This window comes from Lutzomyia longipalpis, chromosome 1, assembly GCF_024334085.1.
Source record: "Lutzomyia longipalpis isolate SR_M1_2022 chromosome 1, ASM2433408v1".
NCBI classification, from domain to species: Eukaryota; Metazoa; Arthropoda; class Insecta; order Diptera; family Psychodidae; genus Lutzomyia; species Lutzomyia longipalpis.
This window is the reverse complement of record NC_074707.1, coordinates 28,743,822-28,759,008: the sequence shown is the minus strand read 5'-3', so window position 1 is coordinate 28,759,008 and position 15,187 is coordinate 28,743,822. Positions and strand designations below refer to the sequence as shown.

General features: G+C 34.9%; 4 protein-coding genes across 6 annotated transcripts in view; 3 read left to right on the top strand and 1 right to left on the bottom strand.

Moving 5' to 3' along the window:
- The window catches only part of LOC129797635 (cytochrome P450 6A1-like), a 690,618-nt gene that overhangs the window by 462,542 nt on the left and 212,889 nt on the right, over positions 1–15,187 (top strand). The gene's annotated exons all lie outside the window — the stretch shown is intronic.
- Positions 1–15,187, top strand: part of LOC129797630 (cytochrome P450 6a9-like) — a 667,408-nt gene that overhangs the window by 439,332 nt on the left and 212,889 nt on the right. The gene's annotated exons all lie outside the window — the stretch shown is intronic.
- Positions 258–9,702, top strand: LOC129797706 (lysM and putative peptidoglycan-binding domain-containing protein 2). Its single transcript, XM_055840526.1, has 5 exons — positions 258–675; positions 3,255–3,316; positions 3,414–3,534; positions 3,602–3,924; positions 8,281–9,702. Exons 1-5 carry the CDS (start codon positions 628–630, stop codon positions 8,489–8,491), a joined length of 765 nt encoding a protein of 254 aa, XP_055696501.1. The 5' UTR covers positions 258–627; the 3' UTR covers positions 8,492–9,702.
- On the bottom strand, positions 11,098–14,025 carry LOC129797519 (TRAF3-interacting protein 1). The gene is made up of 3 exons (XM_055840178.1): positions 13,430–14,025; positions 13,144–13,261; positions 11,098–13,068 (listed from the first exon to the last, which is right to left on the bottom strand). Exons 1-3 carry the CDS (start codon positions 13,559–13,561, stop codon positions 11,450–11,452), a joined length of 1,869 nt encoding a protein of 622 aa, XP_055696153.1. The 5' UTR covers positions 13,562–14,025; the 3' UTR covers positions 11,098–11,449.

The following is a 15,187-nucleotide window of genomic DNA, read 5'->3' as shown; positions in this document are numbered from 1 at the left end:
AGATAAATTTTCTTCACTCGGATACTGGGAAATGATAAAGTTTATTATGTTGAAAAGTGAATGGGAAAAATTTCCAGACACTTCACAATGACTCAATTGAATCCAAAAACTGATCTTTTGTGCTATTTTTCCCCTCGTCATATTTGCATATATAATTCACTTATATTTTTGCCTCTCTTGGGCAAATCTCAATTTTCCCCCGGAGCTCTATGAGTGACGAATATAATGTTTAGATAACAGTATCAAAAAGGCTGTTGTTAGGATAGAATACGCACGCATACACACGTAGAGGGTCAGAAAATTGTGATAAGACTTTTTACAGCACTAGCAAAATTCGCTCAGTCGTTCTCCTAATCTCGAGTGTGATTTACCACTCGGCGAGAAAATCACTTACGCGCCACAATCGTGCCAATTGCACGAGATTGCGAGTTACTCTATATTGGTGCTATTAAATCCCTTATCTATAATCCACTCTCCATTGATTTCTTCTTATCAATTTGCCTTCCGTGTGTGATTCCTTGGCCAATGAAAAATTGTTATCCATCGTGGAAATTACGCACGATTGTCTGTCTAGTGTGTGTGGTGTAATATTATATACGTAATATAATTGAGGATAACACTTAACCCATGGATCTCATTGTTGGTGCCTACAAAATCTGGAGGACACATTCTGGCGTAAGGAAAATTGAGATCTCTCCCAAATCATTGACATTCACCTTCATCACGTGTTTTTCCAATAATTATTCACTTCTACGTGTGAATTTATTTATCAAATTCAATATTACTGAAAAATATCGCTCTATCGGTAGAAAAGTTTGTGTTTGTATGGAAAATGTATACATTCGCGACTAAACGATCGTGTCAAAATATTTTCAATTCAAAGAAATTCAATATTTCCATTGAGTCACTTCACACGAAGAAGTTTTTACGGGAAATGCCAATTTTATTGAACAGCTTGACTATATCGTGAGTTTGATTAATTCGCCTTGAAGAGGCCCTCAATGAACAGCTACAATAAATTAGTTTTGTTATCCAGCACTACTGACTTCAAATGGGTGGATTTGGCCGTGATCTTCGTGCGATCATCTTAATTTTTGAATTTTTCCAACAACATATTAAAATACTTTCGGAATAAACAACTTATCTTTGTGATTTCATTTCTATTTCATCACAAAATCTCTGTGAGAATGAACTTTGCTTTTTGGGGCGACAAAGACGTATACGAAAGTCTGTACATAATTTCCAGAGATGTCTGGTTAATGTTGTTCTATCGCGATAATTTTTGGGGATCATATGGCTACCAATTAGCACAACCAAAACCGCTAATACTTTCGTCAAATTCTCAATAATTCTTTTGTGTGCAGGTGACGAAAGGAAATTGAGGCTAATTCTTCCTGAACTTTACCGCGCATGGACCAATTTTGGAATAATTTTCTAAATATATTTTTCTGGAAAACTTGTCAAGTAAAAAGATCATGGAAGATCATTTTGTATTAAGTGGCTGATGTGGATGCTGCTATGAAGTAGCTTTTTTATAGATTCAATAGACAAATCTTCAATACAGTTTAGCAGGTCATGACCCAACCTAATCAAATTAAATTAATTTAAAAGTTCTTCATGTAAGATTTTTGACTTGTTATAACAGATAAAATGAATTCAAGCCGGTAAAAAGTTTGGGCAAAAAAATTTGGTGATCTGCAAATGTGTTTTATCAGCTTGCACGAAGCGCCGTTTTGAATAGCATTGCTAAAAGACAATACATACCGTATTTAACGACATATAAGCCATATACTTATTAAGTCCATGGGCGGATTTTTTTGTTAAAACGGCGAAGGCAAAACTTAACCAAAAAATTAAAAACAATTCAAATTAGTGAAATCAGTTTGATTCCATATTGCCTTACTCCTTATTGGATAAATGTAATTGAAGAAACTTTGTACTGAAGCCATAACCACAATTTAACACTTGGAGGATCGAGGTTTCTAACCTCAAAAGTTTGACCTTAATTTTCTCTCAAAAGAAAATATTTTTTCCAAGTTTTCTTTAGACGATCTTGAAGTAATGAAACTCCATTATATACACAGCTGTTGAATTTAACACGAAATGGTAAATAATTTTTTAATTCTGTGGCGATTGAAAAAAGCCGAATTGGCCACTTTGGCCAGCAAATTCTCCAGAGGTTAATCAATTACCAAACTAGATATAAAGTTGGGTATTCAAACTTTTTTTTTTATTTTTTAAAGCTTTACGGCCCCAGCCTTCTCAAGTCACAAGGCCTATCCAAACTTTATTATCCTTACCTTACTTTGCTATAATTTTGTTTAATGTTTTTTATTTATTTTAAGAGGGATTTTATCTGTTTTTCGTCCTTTGAAAAGTATGAAACACTCGCGTTTATGTTTCATCGCTCAATTTTGAGTATTTTTTTGTGTTTTTGATATTTAAATTTTTTTTAAAACCATGATTAGGATGTGTAATCATTTTGTATCAGTAAATAACCAAAACTCACAACTTTTATTAGAAATAGAAAAGTTTAAAAATGTTTCAAAAATATGTTGAAACATTTGTGCGAAGTTTCAAACATTTATGAAGCTACAAAACACAACACTTAATTCATAAAACTGATTGCAATGGAAAAGAGTTAAGTTTGAAAAGCCCTGAATCTTTTTTGGTTTTTTGAAACAATTCCGTTTTAAATGAAACATTTCTTCTTTTTATTATTTTCCAAAAATACACATAAATGTGATTTTAATTAACGGGAAATCATCTCAAGTTTTATTCGATGGTAGGGCTTCGGTGCAAAGTTGATTTGAATAAAAATACAATAAAGTCGTAGCTATCCAATACCTTTGCACAATATTTGACCAAATGTTGATCAATAGCTTGTTTTGTTTAGTGGGTTGTTATTCCCTTCCTACTCTAACGCTCCCCAAATTGTATCTTGCATCTCATGTGTTGTCTATTGGTTCAGTTGTTGGCAGCACTGTCTTACCTTTTTGTCATCTTCTTCAAAGAGAGTGACGAGAGCAAGAGAAAGTTCTGCTGACTGAGAGATAAATGCGCGCTCTCTTCTAATGTCAAAGTTGAGTGGAAAAATTTCGTGCTGTTGAGTTTTTGCTGAAAATATTCAATAAAATTGGCAGATTTCCACTAAATTCAGCAACTAAACCAAATAAATTGTATCACCTCACTGTGCTGTGTGGAGTACAACATAAGGCTGTAGTTGTTTTAATGGTAAATTCCTTCAAATCTAGTTCACAGAAATAGTGTCGCAAATGGAGGAGGATTTTGAGCAAGAGAAGCTGTCTATCTCGAGGTAAGAACACCCCTCTCAGAGCTTCAGAGGAATTTCTAAGGATTTTTTTTGAGTGAAATAGAAAAGGAAGATATTGATGATTTTTCATAAATTGCAGAGGACGCGCTAAAAAGTACGGCAGCACGTGCAATCACGTGAGAAACACAGACATACTCGTGCGGCATGAAGTTGAAAAGTCGGACACCCTGCAGGGAATTGCCCTCAAATACGGTTGCACTGTAAGTTCAATTTGTCCTGCCCACAGTTGGTTGTTGTTGCTAATATGTGTTTTGTCTCCTTCCTCAGACTGAGCAAATTAGGCGAGCAAACAGACTGTATGCGTCGGACAGCCTGTTCCTGCGGCAGTACTTAATGGTGCCCGTGGAAAGGAATTCCCCGTATGCAGCATCAAAAGATGATCGTCCTCATTCCCTGCCGCCCCAGAGATCCGCCTCACTGGCTGAAAACTGCTCAGCTGATCCCAATGCAAACACCAGCCGCTCCCTGGACCACATGGCTCTGTCGCCGGACGAAGAGAATCGCAGGAGTGTCGATGAATTTCTCGGGAAGATCGATAGTACCATCGCTGAATCCCGGAAATACGTCAAAAAGTCCCAGAATAGTATTGAGTGAGTAGTTTTATTTTATTTTTTTATGTTCATTGCTCCCTCCGGAAGGTACAATATGCTACATTTAAGCATTCCTCCGATGTTGTACTGCGTAATTTGATCCCAAAACAAAGAGCTATTTCAGTGACAAAAATATAAACACAACAAAAGGAGATAAAAATAATGCCTATAGGGGAGAATGGTCTAAATCCAACCCTTTGAGATTTTCTGAAACAATTTTGTTTAATACAAGGGGCGTTTATCTGTCGGATATTTGGATTATTTTGCCGAATCACGACGATTCATCCGAATCTTGACGAATAGTTTGAATTTCTTTGATGAATAATCTGAATCTTGACGAATACGAATCTCGACGAATAATTCGATTCTTCTTTGCGAACTATATGAATATTCTTGATGAAAAATCCGGATTTCAACGAAAAATCCAAAAATTTTGTCGGAAAATTTGAATCTAAACGAATAATTCGATTCTTCTTTACGAATAATACAAGTCTTCTTAACGAACAATCCGAATTTTGATAAATAATTCAGATCTCCAAATCTCGAGGAATAAACTGAATATTAACACTTGGAGGACCCAACATTGGCGCAACGTGGAGGATCAAATTGGCAATAACTACCAGTTGATAAAATATGCTCAATAATTAATTATTAATCAGTTTATTGAATGACTTGAATGAGGATCGAAAGTTTCACTAATTCTCGATCTCCTTCAAGCATTCCTGCACCTAATTGCTAAATATTTAATTGAGAAAATCGTCACTGAAAAAAAATTGCGTAGAATCGATGCAAAATTGCCAATTCAACGACTTTTTTAGCTACAATTTTACATAATTTATTATTGCGCCTAAATCATCACAAACTTTGATTCTTAAAGTAACTTTTTAGTCACTTCCGGCAATAAAATTAGTTCACATTAATTATTTTCACCGGGGAAAGGTGAACAAGAGTACTTTATTTGTGAAATATGGAGAAACATAACCTCAAAACAATGGCTAAAATGTATGGGATTTTGACTGGTAGTTATTACCAATTTGATCCTCCACGTTGGATTCTGACTTTGACCTCAATTATCTTCCAAAGAAAAGACTTTTCTCGAGATTTTCTTTCTGCTATCTTAAAGTAATTAAAATTCCCTACACATAGATGCTAAATTCATCGAGATAAGTCCAATAGATTTTATTCTGTGACGATTTTAAGGTTCCAATTGGTAGCAAGTACCAGTAAAGTCCTCCGAGTGTTAAGGAATAATTCGATTCTTTTTGACGAAGAACCATAATCTCCGAAAAATTCGATTATTGACGAATAATCCGAAGATTTTCATTCAGATAACCACCCCTTGGTTTAATATGAAGAAAATTATAAATTTTCTCGTTCAGTGTCTTTTTAAATAAAATTCATTTCAAGAAAAGAATGAAATCTAATTCAGAACGACCATGTTAGTTTATCTTCCCCTACTATAATAGCTGTAAAACAATACTGAATCAAAAAATGCTGATGTTGTAAGAATTGCAATCTCCTGAGACTGCGTTGAGTCACTATACGAGTGGCGATTGAGAGAATAAAAAATTCCCTGGAATTTCTTTATAGCGACGCGTCGAATAAATTAAGAGCAATTTTCATTGTGAGAAAGTCTAATTTCGGAAGCAAATACCACCATATGAATATAGCGCTGGTAGAGTTGCTTGTGAAAGTACTGGGTCACGCTCTTGCTTTTCTTGTTGCTAAACAAAATTTTTTGTTGCCTTTTAAGAAAATCGCAAAGTTGCTTGGCAAAAATACTATTGAGCTACAAAAATAAAATTTTCAGCTCAACTCCACTTTGAGCCTTCTTTTTGCAAATCTAAAACTAATACAATGTACAGTAGTGTGCTGGAAATAGTAAAGCATTGTTATGGATTTAATTTTTGGAGTTTTAGGATTTTTTTAATCGACATTTACAGACTTATTTCTTTTTAAAGTAAGGAAAGAAAATTTTAAGCCATTTACAATGTGAAAGTTAAAGCATATTAGGGCCTTCTTGAGTAATTTTTTTAATGTAAATTCTATTACTGTCTAGTGAAGTGAATAGAATCAAAAAGAATAGAAAAAAAATTAAAAATAGTTGTAAATCTTCAAAAACCTTAAAGAAACTAAGGAAAATTCAATAAGTTTCAATCCTTATTTACTATTTTGTTTAATATATAAAAACAAGCTAAAAAATGCCTCAAAAAGAATGTCTTAAAAGAGGCGACTTAGGGAAGATATCATTACTAAACCATATTAATGATCGTTGTATCAAAATTTAAAATATTTCTTGAGTTTGTATGTGCAATTCTAACGTTTGACATTTCTTTTTTAATGTTTGAAGTTCAGAGGCGTAGTCAAAAAATCTATACAAGGTGGTGTTTTGAGATTTGATTTTAATTTTAAAGATATCTAAAAATAAATTGAAAACGACTTGACAGTTTTCTTTTTACAAATTGACATTTATTTTCTAACATTTAATGTTAGTGTTTAACATTGTGACGTTTCTTTTGTAATGTTTAACCGTTTAACGTTTATTTTCAAAGTTTGCAATATTTTTATTGTTTAAAGTTAGGTGATTATTATCTAACGTTTGATATATTTTTAACGATTGACATTTCTTTTGTTGTACATATTTGATGTTAGTTTTAACGTCTGACATAATTTTAATCATTTAACTTCTTGTTTATAGAGATTATTTTTTTGAGTTTGACGCTATTTAATTAACGTTTGATCTTTCTTTCAAATGTTTGTCGATTTTTCTAACCTTTTATGTTTTTTCACGACCTTTGAAAATTCAGTTTTTTCAACACAACTTTTTACATGGAAATATAAACATTTGACCTCTAAAGAAAAAGTTTGATGGTTCTGAATTTTTAGAAGTTTGCCGATTTAAAGATATTCTTCCTGACAACAACCTTTTTGAATTTGAAGTTCCTTTTATAGTGCTTGACATTACTTTTTTAACAACTTTTTTGCCAAAATTTGCCATTTTGTTTCTTTCAAATTTGACATTTATTTTCCAACGTCAGACATTTTTTTTCGCTTCACTTTCTTCTCAACATTTGACATTCTAATTTTGATGTTTGACACTTTTTAGCTTTGATTCTTTCTTCATTTTAACGTCTGACGTTTGCTGTCTAAGGTTGACGATTGTTTTCTATTGTTTGACGTTTATTTTCTAACGTTCCGTACATATTACAAGTAAACATTTCAACAAAAGGCAGAAATTTGTGTTTCATACGTCACTGATAGATGGCGTTGAGTGATGCAAAATTTTTTTATTTACATTTTTTTGGTAAAATAAGTCTTATTTTACATTATAATTATGTTTAATTGACACCACACACCAAAATTAGTCATTACATTAACTAATTAATATCAATTTTCATAAAAAAAGCATGAATGTGTTTTCATTTTTGAATCACAAAAATTTCAGTGACGTATGAAACACAAATTTCTGCCTTTTGTTGAAATGTTTACAAGAATTTTTTCTCAATATTTCACGTTTTTTAAATCGCTATAACTCTGGTTCTATTTGAGCTACAGCCTATAATGACCATGTTTTGGAAACGTCTGAATCTGGACAATACACTGAGAAAAAATTTATTCCGATAAAATTATTTTTTTAATGAAAATTTTTGCGTCAAAAATTACACATTGTTTTTTGTATTTTTGACCCATAAATGTTCTTTTAATTGGTTTGCAATGTTCTAGAGAGTTGTAGAGTATTGCAAGACCTTTCCAATGATAGGTCAAACATCTTTGTACGTTACGTAGAACTGCAGATATGAGCTTATAAAGAAAAACCTAAAAATGGCAATATCTTAGGTTCTAGGGGACCTAGGAAGTCAAATGACCTATCGTTGGAAAGGTATTGATGCCAGCTATAACATACTAAAATTTCAGCCACCTACGACAAACTTTAGATTACATTATAGCTCAAAAGGACGCCATTTTGAAAATTGGCCGCCATATGCTTTTTAGCGGACGAAACCAAACCGCACTCATTTTCCTTCCTTTATATGCCCTAAGGAACATTTATGCCAATTTTCAAGTTTCTAGCACTGCCTGCAGTCTTTTGCCATGAGATGACCTAACTATCATTCTTTCATTTCTTTTAGCTGTTGAATACAAAATGTCAAATTGAAACACAAACAGATAACTTAACAATGGTCAGGACATTGCTCTGCGTTTATCGCGAAAGAATTAAGATTAATTTGAAGCAAAAATAATCTTCTTCCGTTGATTGTGGTGTGAATTTGCAGTTTTTATTATCATCGATTTACAATTTAATTTAATTTTGTATAACAAAGAAATTAAATCAATAATGCTTTTTCACCTCAACAGCTTCCTATCACCGGATTGCGTCGATGGCGATGGAGTCTTTTCGCCGACAAAGAGAACCAATTCAGCATCATACAGCGGTTCATCGCATCACAGGAACAGCAGCTCATCGGGCAGTGACTCGAGTCACCTGATTGTGATGACGCAGGGACGTCACGTGCAGAACTCTCTGCAGCGACTTGAGCGGCAACAGGATGAGCTGTTCGAGTTGTAGCATTCGGTGAATGCTCTGCCAAAGTTCTACTACAAGCTCTACTGCATCAATTTGCCCAACCTCCGTGGTCACATGAGTAGAATGCTGCGAAATAGTAGCGACGAGAGCAAGTGTCTAGTGAAACGAGCACAACTCTAAAAAAAAACAAACATGAAGAGGTAAATTACTCCCCACTTATAAAACATTTTTCCTGAAAAAAAAATTGCGATTGCTGCGCACTCAAAGATATTGAGAGAGAAAAAATGTGAAAACATATCCCTTTTTGTATGTCTCGCATTTCTTGTAAAAAAAAAGAATGGAAAAGAGAAAGAGAAAAAGAAATTGTGGGCAAGGTAAGAAATAGTTTATCGATGGAAAAAAACACCGACAACTTAACCCTCCAAAAGTAACTACATATAAATGTTAATTAAAATCAATATTTTAATCACACAGACTCCTTTCTCTTGTAAACAAAGCTTTCTACACACGAACCAAGAAAATCGATTTATTTTGATACGCGATCCCACTTTTCCTCTATAAATAAATCCGCATTTTTCGCCATGGAATTATGTAAGAAAACAAGGGGTGAAATAACAGGTAAATAATGCAAGAAAAGACGTTTGAAAGAAAAAGGAAAAATTCTTTCTTGTTAGTGCTTAAATTGCGTGATGCTTTTTTTGTCTGAAAATTTGACAATTTTTAGCTCTCTCAATGAGCGAGAGGTTTATCTCATTTAAAGAAAAATAATAAATTGCCTTAATTGAATTGATAAGAACGCCTAAACATTCAAATACGTCAGAAAATGAGAGAAAAAATGCTGATCCAGAGCAGAATGTTTGATGTGTTGGGGAATTTGTAAAATAAAAATTCCTAACAAGGGTTGAAGAAGAACGGGAGGGGGGAATTTATGAAAATTGAGAGACTTTTAGTTGATTTATTCCATGCGCTGTAATATTAGAATATAAATATTCTATGAGATATATTTCCTATAATGATACGTTGAGAGGGAAAGAGCTGAGAGAGAGAGTAAATATGATATTATGACACTCTTGTAAAAAAAATGCAATGCAAAAGAAAAAGGGAATTCATTGAAACACGTAAAAGTTTTCTTCGTGCTTACCATTTTATTTTAGTTCATGCAGCAGTGGTGGAAAAAATAAGAAAATCACGAAATTTTCAAAGAATTTCCCAGATGTTTGACCTTGTAATAAATATTCGAAATCTTGATTGGAGCTATGAGAATTCTTTTTCTTTCTGTGATTTTTTTTGAATTATTTGTGGGATATTCAAGTGCTCAAAAGCTCCTTTTAAAGTCTGATTAACGGATCGTTTAACTAAGTTTATTAACCACATTTATGAGATTTTTAAGCACAGATCAGATATACCTGATGAAGAAGGAATCAATCTTCGAAACGTCGTTGTAAAAGTTTATTTGATCTCTGCTTGAAAATAGGTCAGCGAATGTTAACTTGTTCTCAGAGTGAATATCCAAGGGGTATTTATCTGAGTAAAATTCATCGAATTATTCGTCAAGTTTAGGATTATTCAAAATTCTGATTATTCATCAAGAAAATTTTGATTATTCGTCAAGATTCTGATTATTCGTCAAGATTCCGATTATTCTTCGAGACGATTCAGATTATTTGCTAAAATTCAGATTGTTCGTCAAAGAAATTCGGGTTATTCGGAAAACTGTCAGATTATTCGTTAAGAATCAGATCATTCGTTAAAATTCACATTATTTTTAAAATTACAAGTATTCGTCAAGAAAATTTTGATTGTTCGTCAAGATTCTAATTATTCGTCAAGATTCTGATTATTCGTCAAGATTCCGATTATTCTTCGAGACGATTCAGATTATTTGCTAAAATTCAGATTGTTCGTCAAAGAAATTCGGGTTATTCGGAAAACTTTCAGATTATTTGACATTCGTTAAGAATCAGATCATTCGTTAAAATTCAGATTATTTTCAAAATTCCAACTATTCATTAAGAAAATTATGATTATTTGTTAAGATTCTAATTATTCGTCAAGATTCTGATTATTCGCCAAGATTTCGATTATTCTTCGAGAAGATTCAGATTATTCGTCAAAGAAATTCGGATTATTCGGAAAACTTTCAGATTTGACATTCGTTAAGAATCAGATCATTCGTTAAAATTCAGATTATACGTTAAGATTTGAATTATTCGTCAAAATTCAGATTATTTTCAAAATTCCAACTATTCGTCAAGAAAATTCGTTTTATTCGTCGAAATTCGGATTATTCGGCAAGATTTAGCTGATTCGGTAAAATATATCGAAATATTAGTCAGATAAATACCCCTTGTGAATACTCCGAAATCAGAGGTAAATGGTACAGTCTTGATCCTTAAGCCAAGTCATATCCCTACTCTAAAAAATAAAAATTGAAATTTTTCTTTCAATTTCTGCAGCTATAATTTTTCACCACTACTGCTGCAACAAAGTAATTTTCAATAATAAAAAATCACATTTTCTTCGTCAAGTTTATTGCAAAAGAAATTTCATATTGAACACACAATATTGTACATAAGTTGTACATAGAGAGATAAATATAGGGTAAAGTGCGTAAACATAAAAAAATTGACACAAAATTTATTGCACCTTGTGAGCGGGGAATAAAATTCTTATATTATTTTGAGCTGATTGATGGAAATTTAACCAAAAAAAAATTAAAAATATTTAATGTTGTGTTTACGTCTGTTAGACAGAATAAGAAAACAAAATGAATATAAAATGAACATATTGTATAAAAATATATTAAAATGAAAAATACCTGATATAATAGAAAAAAGGAAATGTTGTTTAATATTTTCCAAGGTGGGTGATTCGCTCAATTTGCAGACTTTTGCAAATTAATCGATTTGTTGAAGGAGATTTACGTCGTGGATGGAGGATTGTGTGCTTTGTCCGGGAAATTGGTGAAACGTGATGGAGTCATTTAGAGGAGATGTGAATTTAAGTATCGGTGAGGAGTCTCGCAATTTTCTGTTCATTCTGCAAAATATTTGCGCGACTGATGTCTATGAGTTCGGTGTGTTCTACTATGGAGGCTTCCAGCTGCTTAAGGGCATCTGTGGATGGTTGGGTGGAGGATCGTTCACGATTGAGCTCATTGAGAGCCATTTGATGCATCTCACGCCACATGTTGTATTCCCTCTGCATTGAATCGATGTCTTCCTGCAGGAAATTCATGAGTTTCCCCAAAGGATTCACAGCACGTGTTAGCTTCTGGATGGCCTCCCGTAAGGCGTCCATTTGCTGTGCTGACGCCTGCCTCGTGCGACGATCACTCCACTCTTCGGGTTTCTTCTCATCGTCCACTTTTCCACCCGTTAGGCCTTTCTGTGTTTCCAGAATCTGCTGCACTAGATGTCCATGCTCCTGTCCGTCTACGCTCTCAATGGGAGCCGATGGGAGGAGATCCTCACGATTCGTTGAATCCTCGATGATTATCAAATTCTCCCCGTCGTCCTCAAGATCAATCGAAAAGTTCTCCATTTTCACACTGATATCTCCCATTTTTATCGTCTCCTCCGGTTGTAGGACAATCTCCACATTCCTATCACGCCTTCTCGGTGCCCCTGGACGTGCTGAAGCTGGTCGGACACTTGGTGGTCTCAGTGAAGTCTTTGGTCGTGGAACATTCTGAATCTTTCCGCTTCCATCGACACTTGATTGCTTTGCTAATTCCTTCGGTTTGTGAGCTTCCTTTTCCTCCTTCCCATCTTTCTTCTTTACCTTCTTCTCTGAAGACTTTGTTCTCTTCCTCTGATGACTCTCCGGGCGGACTTCTTCATCCCTCGGAGGTTCTTCAACTTCTGCAACATTTTCCGGGGGTGGTGGTGCTTCCTCCTGATTCCTAGACTTTGATGAGCGTTTCTCTTTCCGCCTCCTTTCTGCCTCCTCATCTATCACATCAACCAATTCATCACGTTCCTTCGGTGCATCCTGGATGATTTTTTCTACCTTCTCCGCTTCAGGTGGCTTTTCCACAGGTTTCGAATCAGGAAGTTTTTCTGAGGCTTTTTCTTGAGCTTTCTCAGAAATTTTAGGAGGTTCTTCTGAAACAATCTGCGGTGTTGCTTCCAAAGTCAATTGAATCCCTTTAGGTGAATCCTCAGGATTTAATTCCTGCTCATTTGGAGAATCTTCCAACTTAATTCCACTATCTATCCTCTTCTTATCTGGATCCTTTCTATTTTTCTCATTCTTCTGCACAACGCTGTCCTTTTTAGGTGCTTTTGCCTCTACCTTCGTCTTCACTTTCTCCTCACTTTTGGGCTTTTCTTTTGCTCTCTCCGAGGGTTTGACCTTCTTTTCTGCAGTCTTTTCCGGTTTTGTTGTAGTTTTCTGCGTCGTCTTAACTGGTGCTGTGGGTTTAGTTTTCGCAACAGGAGCTTTTGTGGATTTTTTAGGAGCTGAGTCAGCTTTTGCGGCTTCAATGGCAGCTTTGCTGTCCAATTTCCGCTCAATTGCCATACCAATGGCCTGAAGGAGTTCATTGGTTTTTTCCGCTTCCTGCCCAGCAACAATCTTCGATGGGCGCACTTTCAACTCCTCCTTGGTAACCATTTCTATGGTGGGAAAAAAAGAGGAATGACAAATGAGGATTCCCGTGGGGAATCGATAAAACATTTTCAACCTCATACCAACAATATTGATTAATTTCTCTAGAAATTTAATTTTGGCATCACGATCCCGAATATTCTCAGACTTTAGCTCATCCGCCGTGTAGAGTCCTCTCAGGAATCCCGTCTCCTTAATCACCTGCAACATAGCAGCAGCAGCAGTAAGAAAAATAAATTAGGCATCCAGCTGAGTGATGGAATTAGGTCAGGCTTTGTACTATCGAATATGATTTCACAATGGGGGTGCCAACACCCCCGCGATGGTCAGTGCGATAGGGAAATCGCGCGGAGGTGTTGGATAACATACCACATTTACGACGTCATGGAGGAAACGAAACGGTGGCTTCATCAGCAGCTTCTCCGTCAATGGTGGCCTCTTTACGTACTTCCCCAACGTTTGCTGGGTCTTCTTGATCACAGCTTCATTCACTTCACCCATTTCTAGTGCTTTGGAGTACCTTCTTCCGTTTTTGTGGGCAATCCTCTTCCCACAATCACATGTGTCCCACTTTAGCACCACCACAGCTCATTCAATACTACTTGCTCGTCGCACTTTTAGGGATCTGGCACCGTGGAAAATCCTCTGCGCGGCTTTGTTGATACCAACGGTTGCCCTGGAGATGCAGGTGACAAAAAATACGGTCAATTTGGGCCATTCTTCGCCACAACACAACATAGGCGCAGGACAGCCAAAGTTGCCTTTTATTGCATAGCATTACCTCATATTCGATTAACATTGACACCAAAAAGTTTCTCAAACGCCCCTCCCCCCCTCATAGTTCTCTGGCCCCTAACTGACCCACAGAGAGGACTACGCAGTAAGTATATACATAAATAACTTAATATGTAATCCATAATATTTCATTCATTAAATTCCATCAAATTATCTCTATGAAAACATAATGATTACTGCAATTTAAAAAAAAATAATTGTAAAAAAAACGAAAGGAGCTTTTATGAGTTTTAAACATTTATTTAAAGAAAATCCTATGTGTAAAATTTCCACATGTGAACATGATGAACGTTTATCAAATTGTTAACATTTTGGTGCAAAATAATATTTCATTGCTGTTTGAAAAGTTCTTGGATGGGAATTCAGGTATCTTGCTCCATAAAAAGAAACTTTGATCAATTTTTATTTAGATCATAAAACTGAAAACTGCACAAATACAGATCCCTTCAGTCGTAGAAAATGGATCAGATTTAATTAACACAAAACAATTACACTTAAGAGTTTATCAAGTCACTTATTATGAGATGATGTCATACGTTGTGCAATGCCAGTTCCTTTTTCTGGAATTAGGCCTCTTTCAGCGACCAAGAGACCCTTTAATTTGGCTTGAATTTCAGTACAAATTTCAAAGATTTCAAGCCAATTTCAAGGATTTCTTGGTCGCTGAATAAGGTACATTAATTCAATTTTAAAATTTATTTTTTCAGGAGTGCATTCCCGATGGACTGCTTTGTCCATGTGTGTCAGAATCAGCAATCAGGAAAGTTTTGAAATCTCCCAATCCACTCTTGTCCACATTAGCTGATTTATAGGAGAAAATTTTTAAATTGGTTTTATTTTCAGGAATGTTCATTGTTCGTACATATATCTATAGGTGATTTCAGTTTATCATCCATGTCTGTCACAGGCAATCTTACGTGCAGTGTCTGAGGTGGAAGATCCGAAAACAGTTGGTTATTTTGTCGTTTTCCCAAATAGAGCCACTGATAAATGAACCGTAAAGCCCCTTCTATCTTCTAGTACTCGAAACTTCGATAGACAAATTGTTTTCCAAATTAGGTTGAATAAGAACAAGAAGGAATTTCTCTTCTGTCCCTTTCAAGCAATATTCTCATCCTGTAAGACTTCCTAAGAGCTCAAACAATTTATTTAGTATTAGCGTAAAGAGATTATATCGCAAAGTTATACCTGATATAGAAGGATGCGGTAAAGGGAAGCTACGCTACCTCGGTAGATTCTTCACACGATCCTAAGATAGAAGGATGCAGGCTCATTTAAAATAAATGATAATCACTCCTCGTTTATCGTAATTATAGATCTGCGAAAGGAATT

What these genes read in the sequence shown, in the direction of transcription:
- LOC129797706 (XM_055840526.1), top strand. Translation starts at nt 628, where the DNA reads ATGGATCTCATTGTTGGTGCCTACAAAATCTGGAGGACACATTCTGGC. An exon ending in TCTGGAGGACACATTCTGGC is followed by an intron (nt 676 to 3,254) that starts GTAAGGAAAATT and finishes CTTCAAATCTAG; the next exon opens with TTCACAGAAATAGTGTCGCA. An exon ending in GAGAAGCTGTCTATCTCGAG is followed by an intron (nt 3,317 to 3,413) that starts GTAAGAACACCC and finishes CATAAATTGCAG; the next exon opens with AGGACGCGCTAAAAAGTACG.
- LOC129797519 (XM_055840178.1), bottom strand. Translation starts at nt 13,561, where the DNA reads ATGGGTGAAGTGAATGAAGCTGTGATCAAGAAGACCCAGCAAACGTTG. An exon ending in TCCATGACGTCGTAAATGTG is followed by an intron (nt 13,262 to 13,429) that starts GTATGTTATCCA and finishes GCTATGTTGCAG; the next exon opens with GTGATTAAGGAGACGGGATT. An exon ending in GAAATTAATCAATATTGTTG is followed by an intron (nt 13,069 to 13,143) that starts GTATGAGGTTGA and finishes TTCCCACCATAG; the next exon opens with AAATGGTTACCAAGGAGGAG.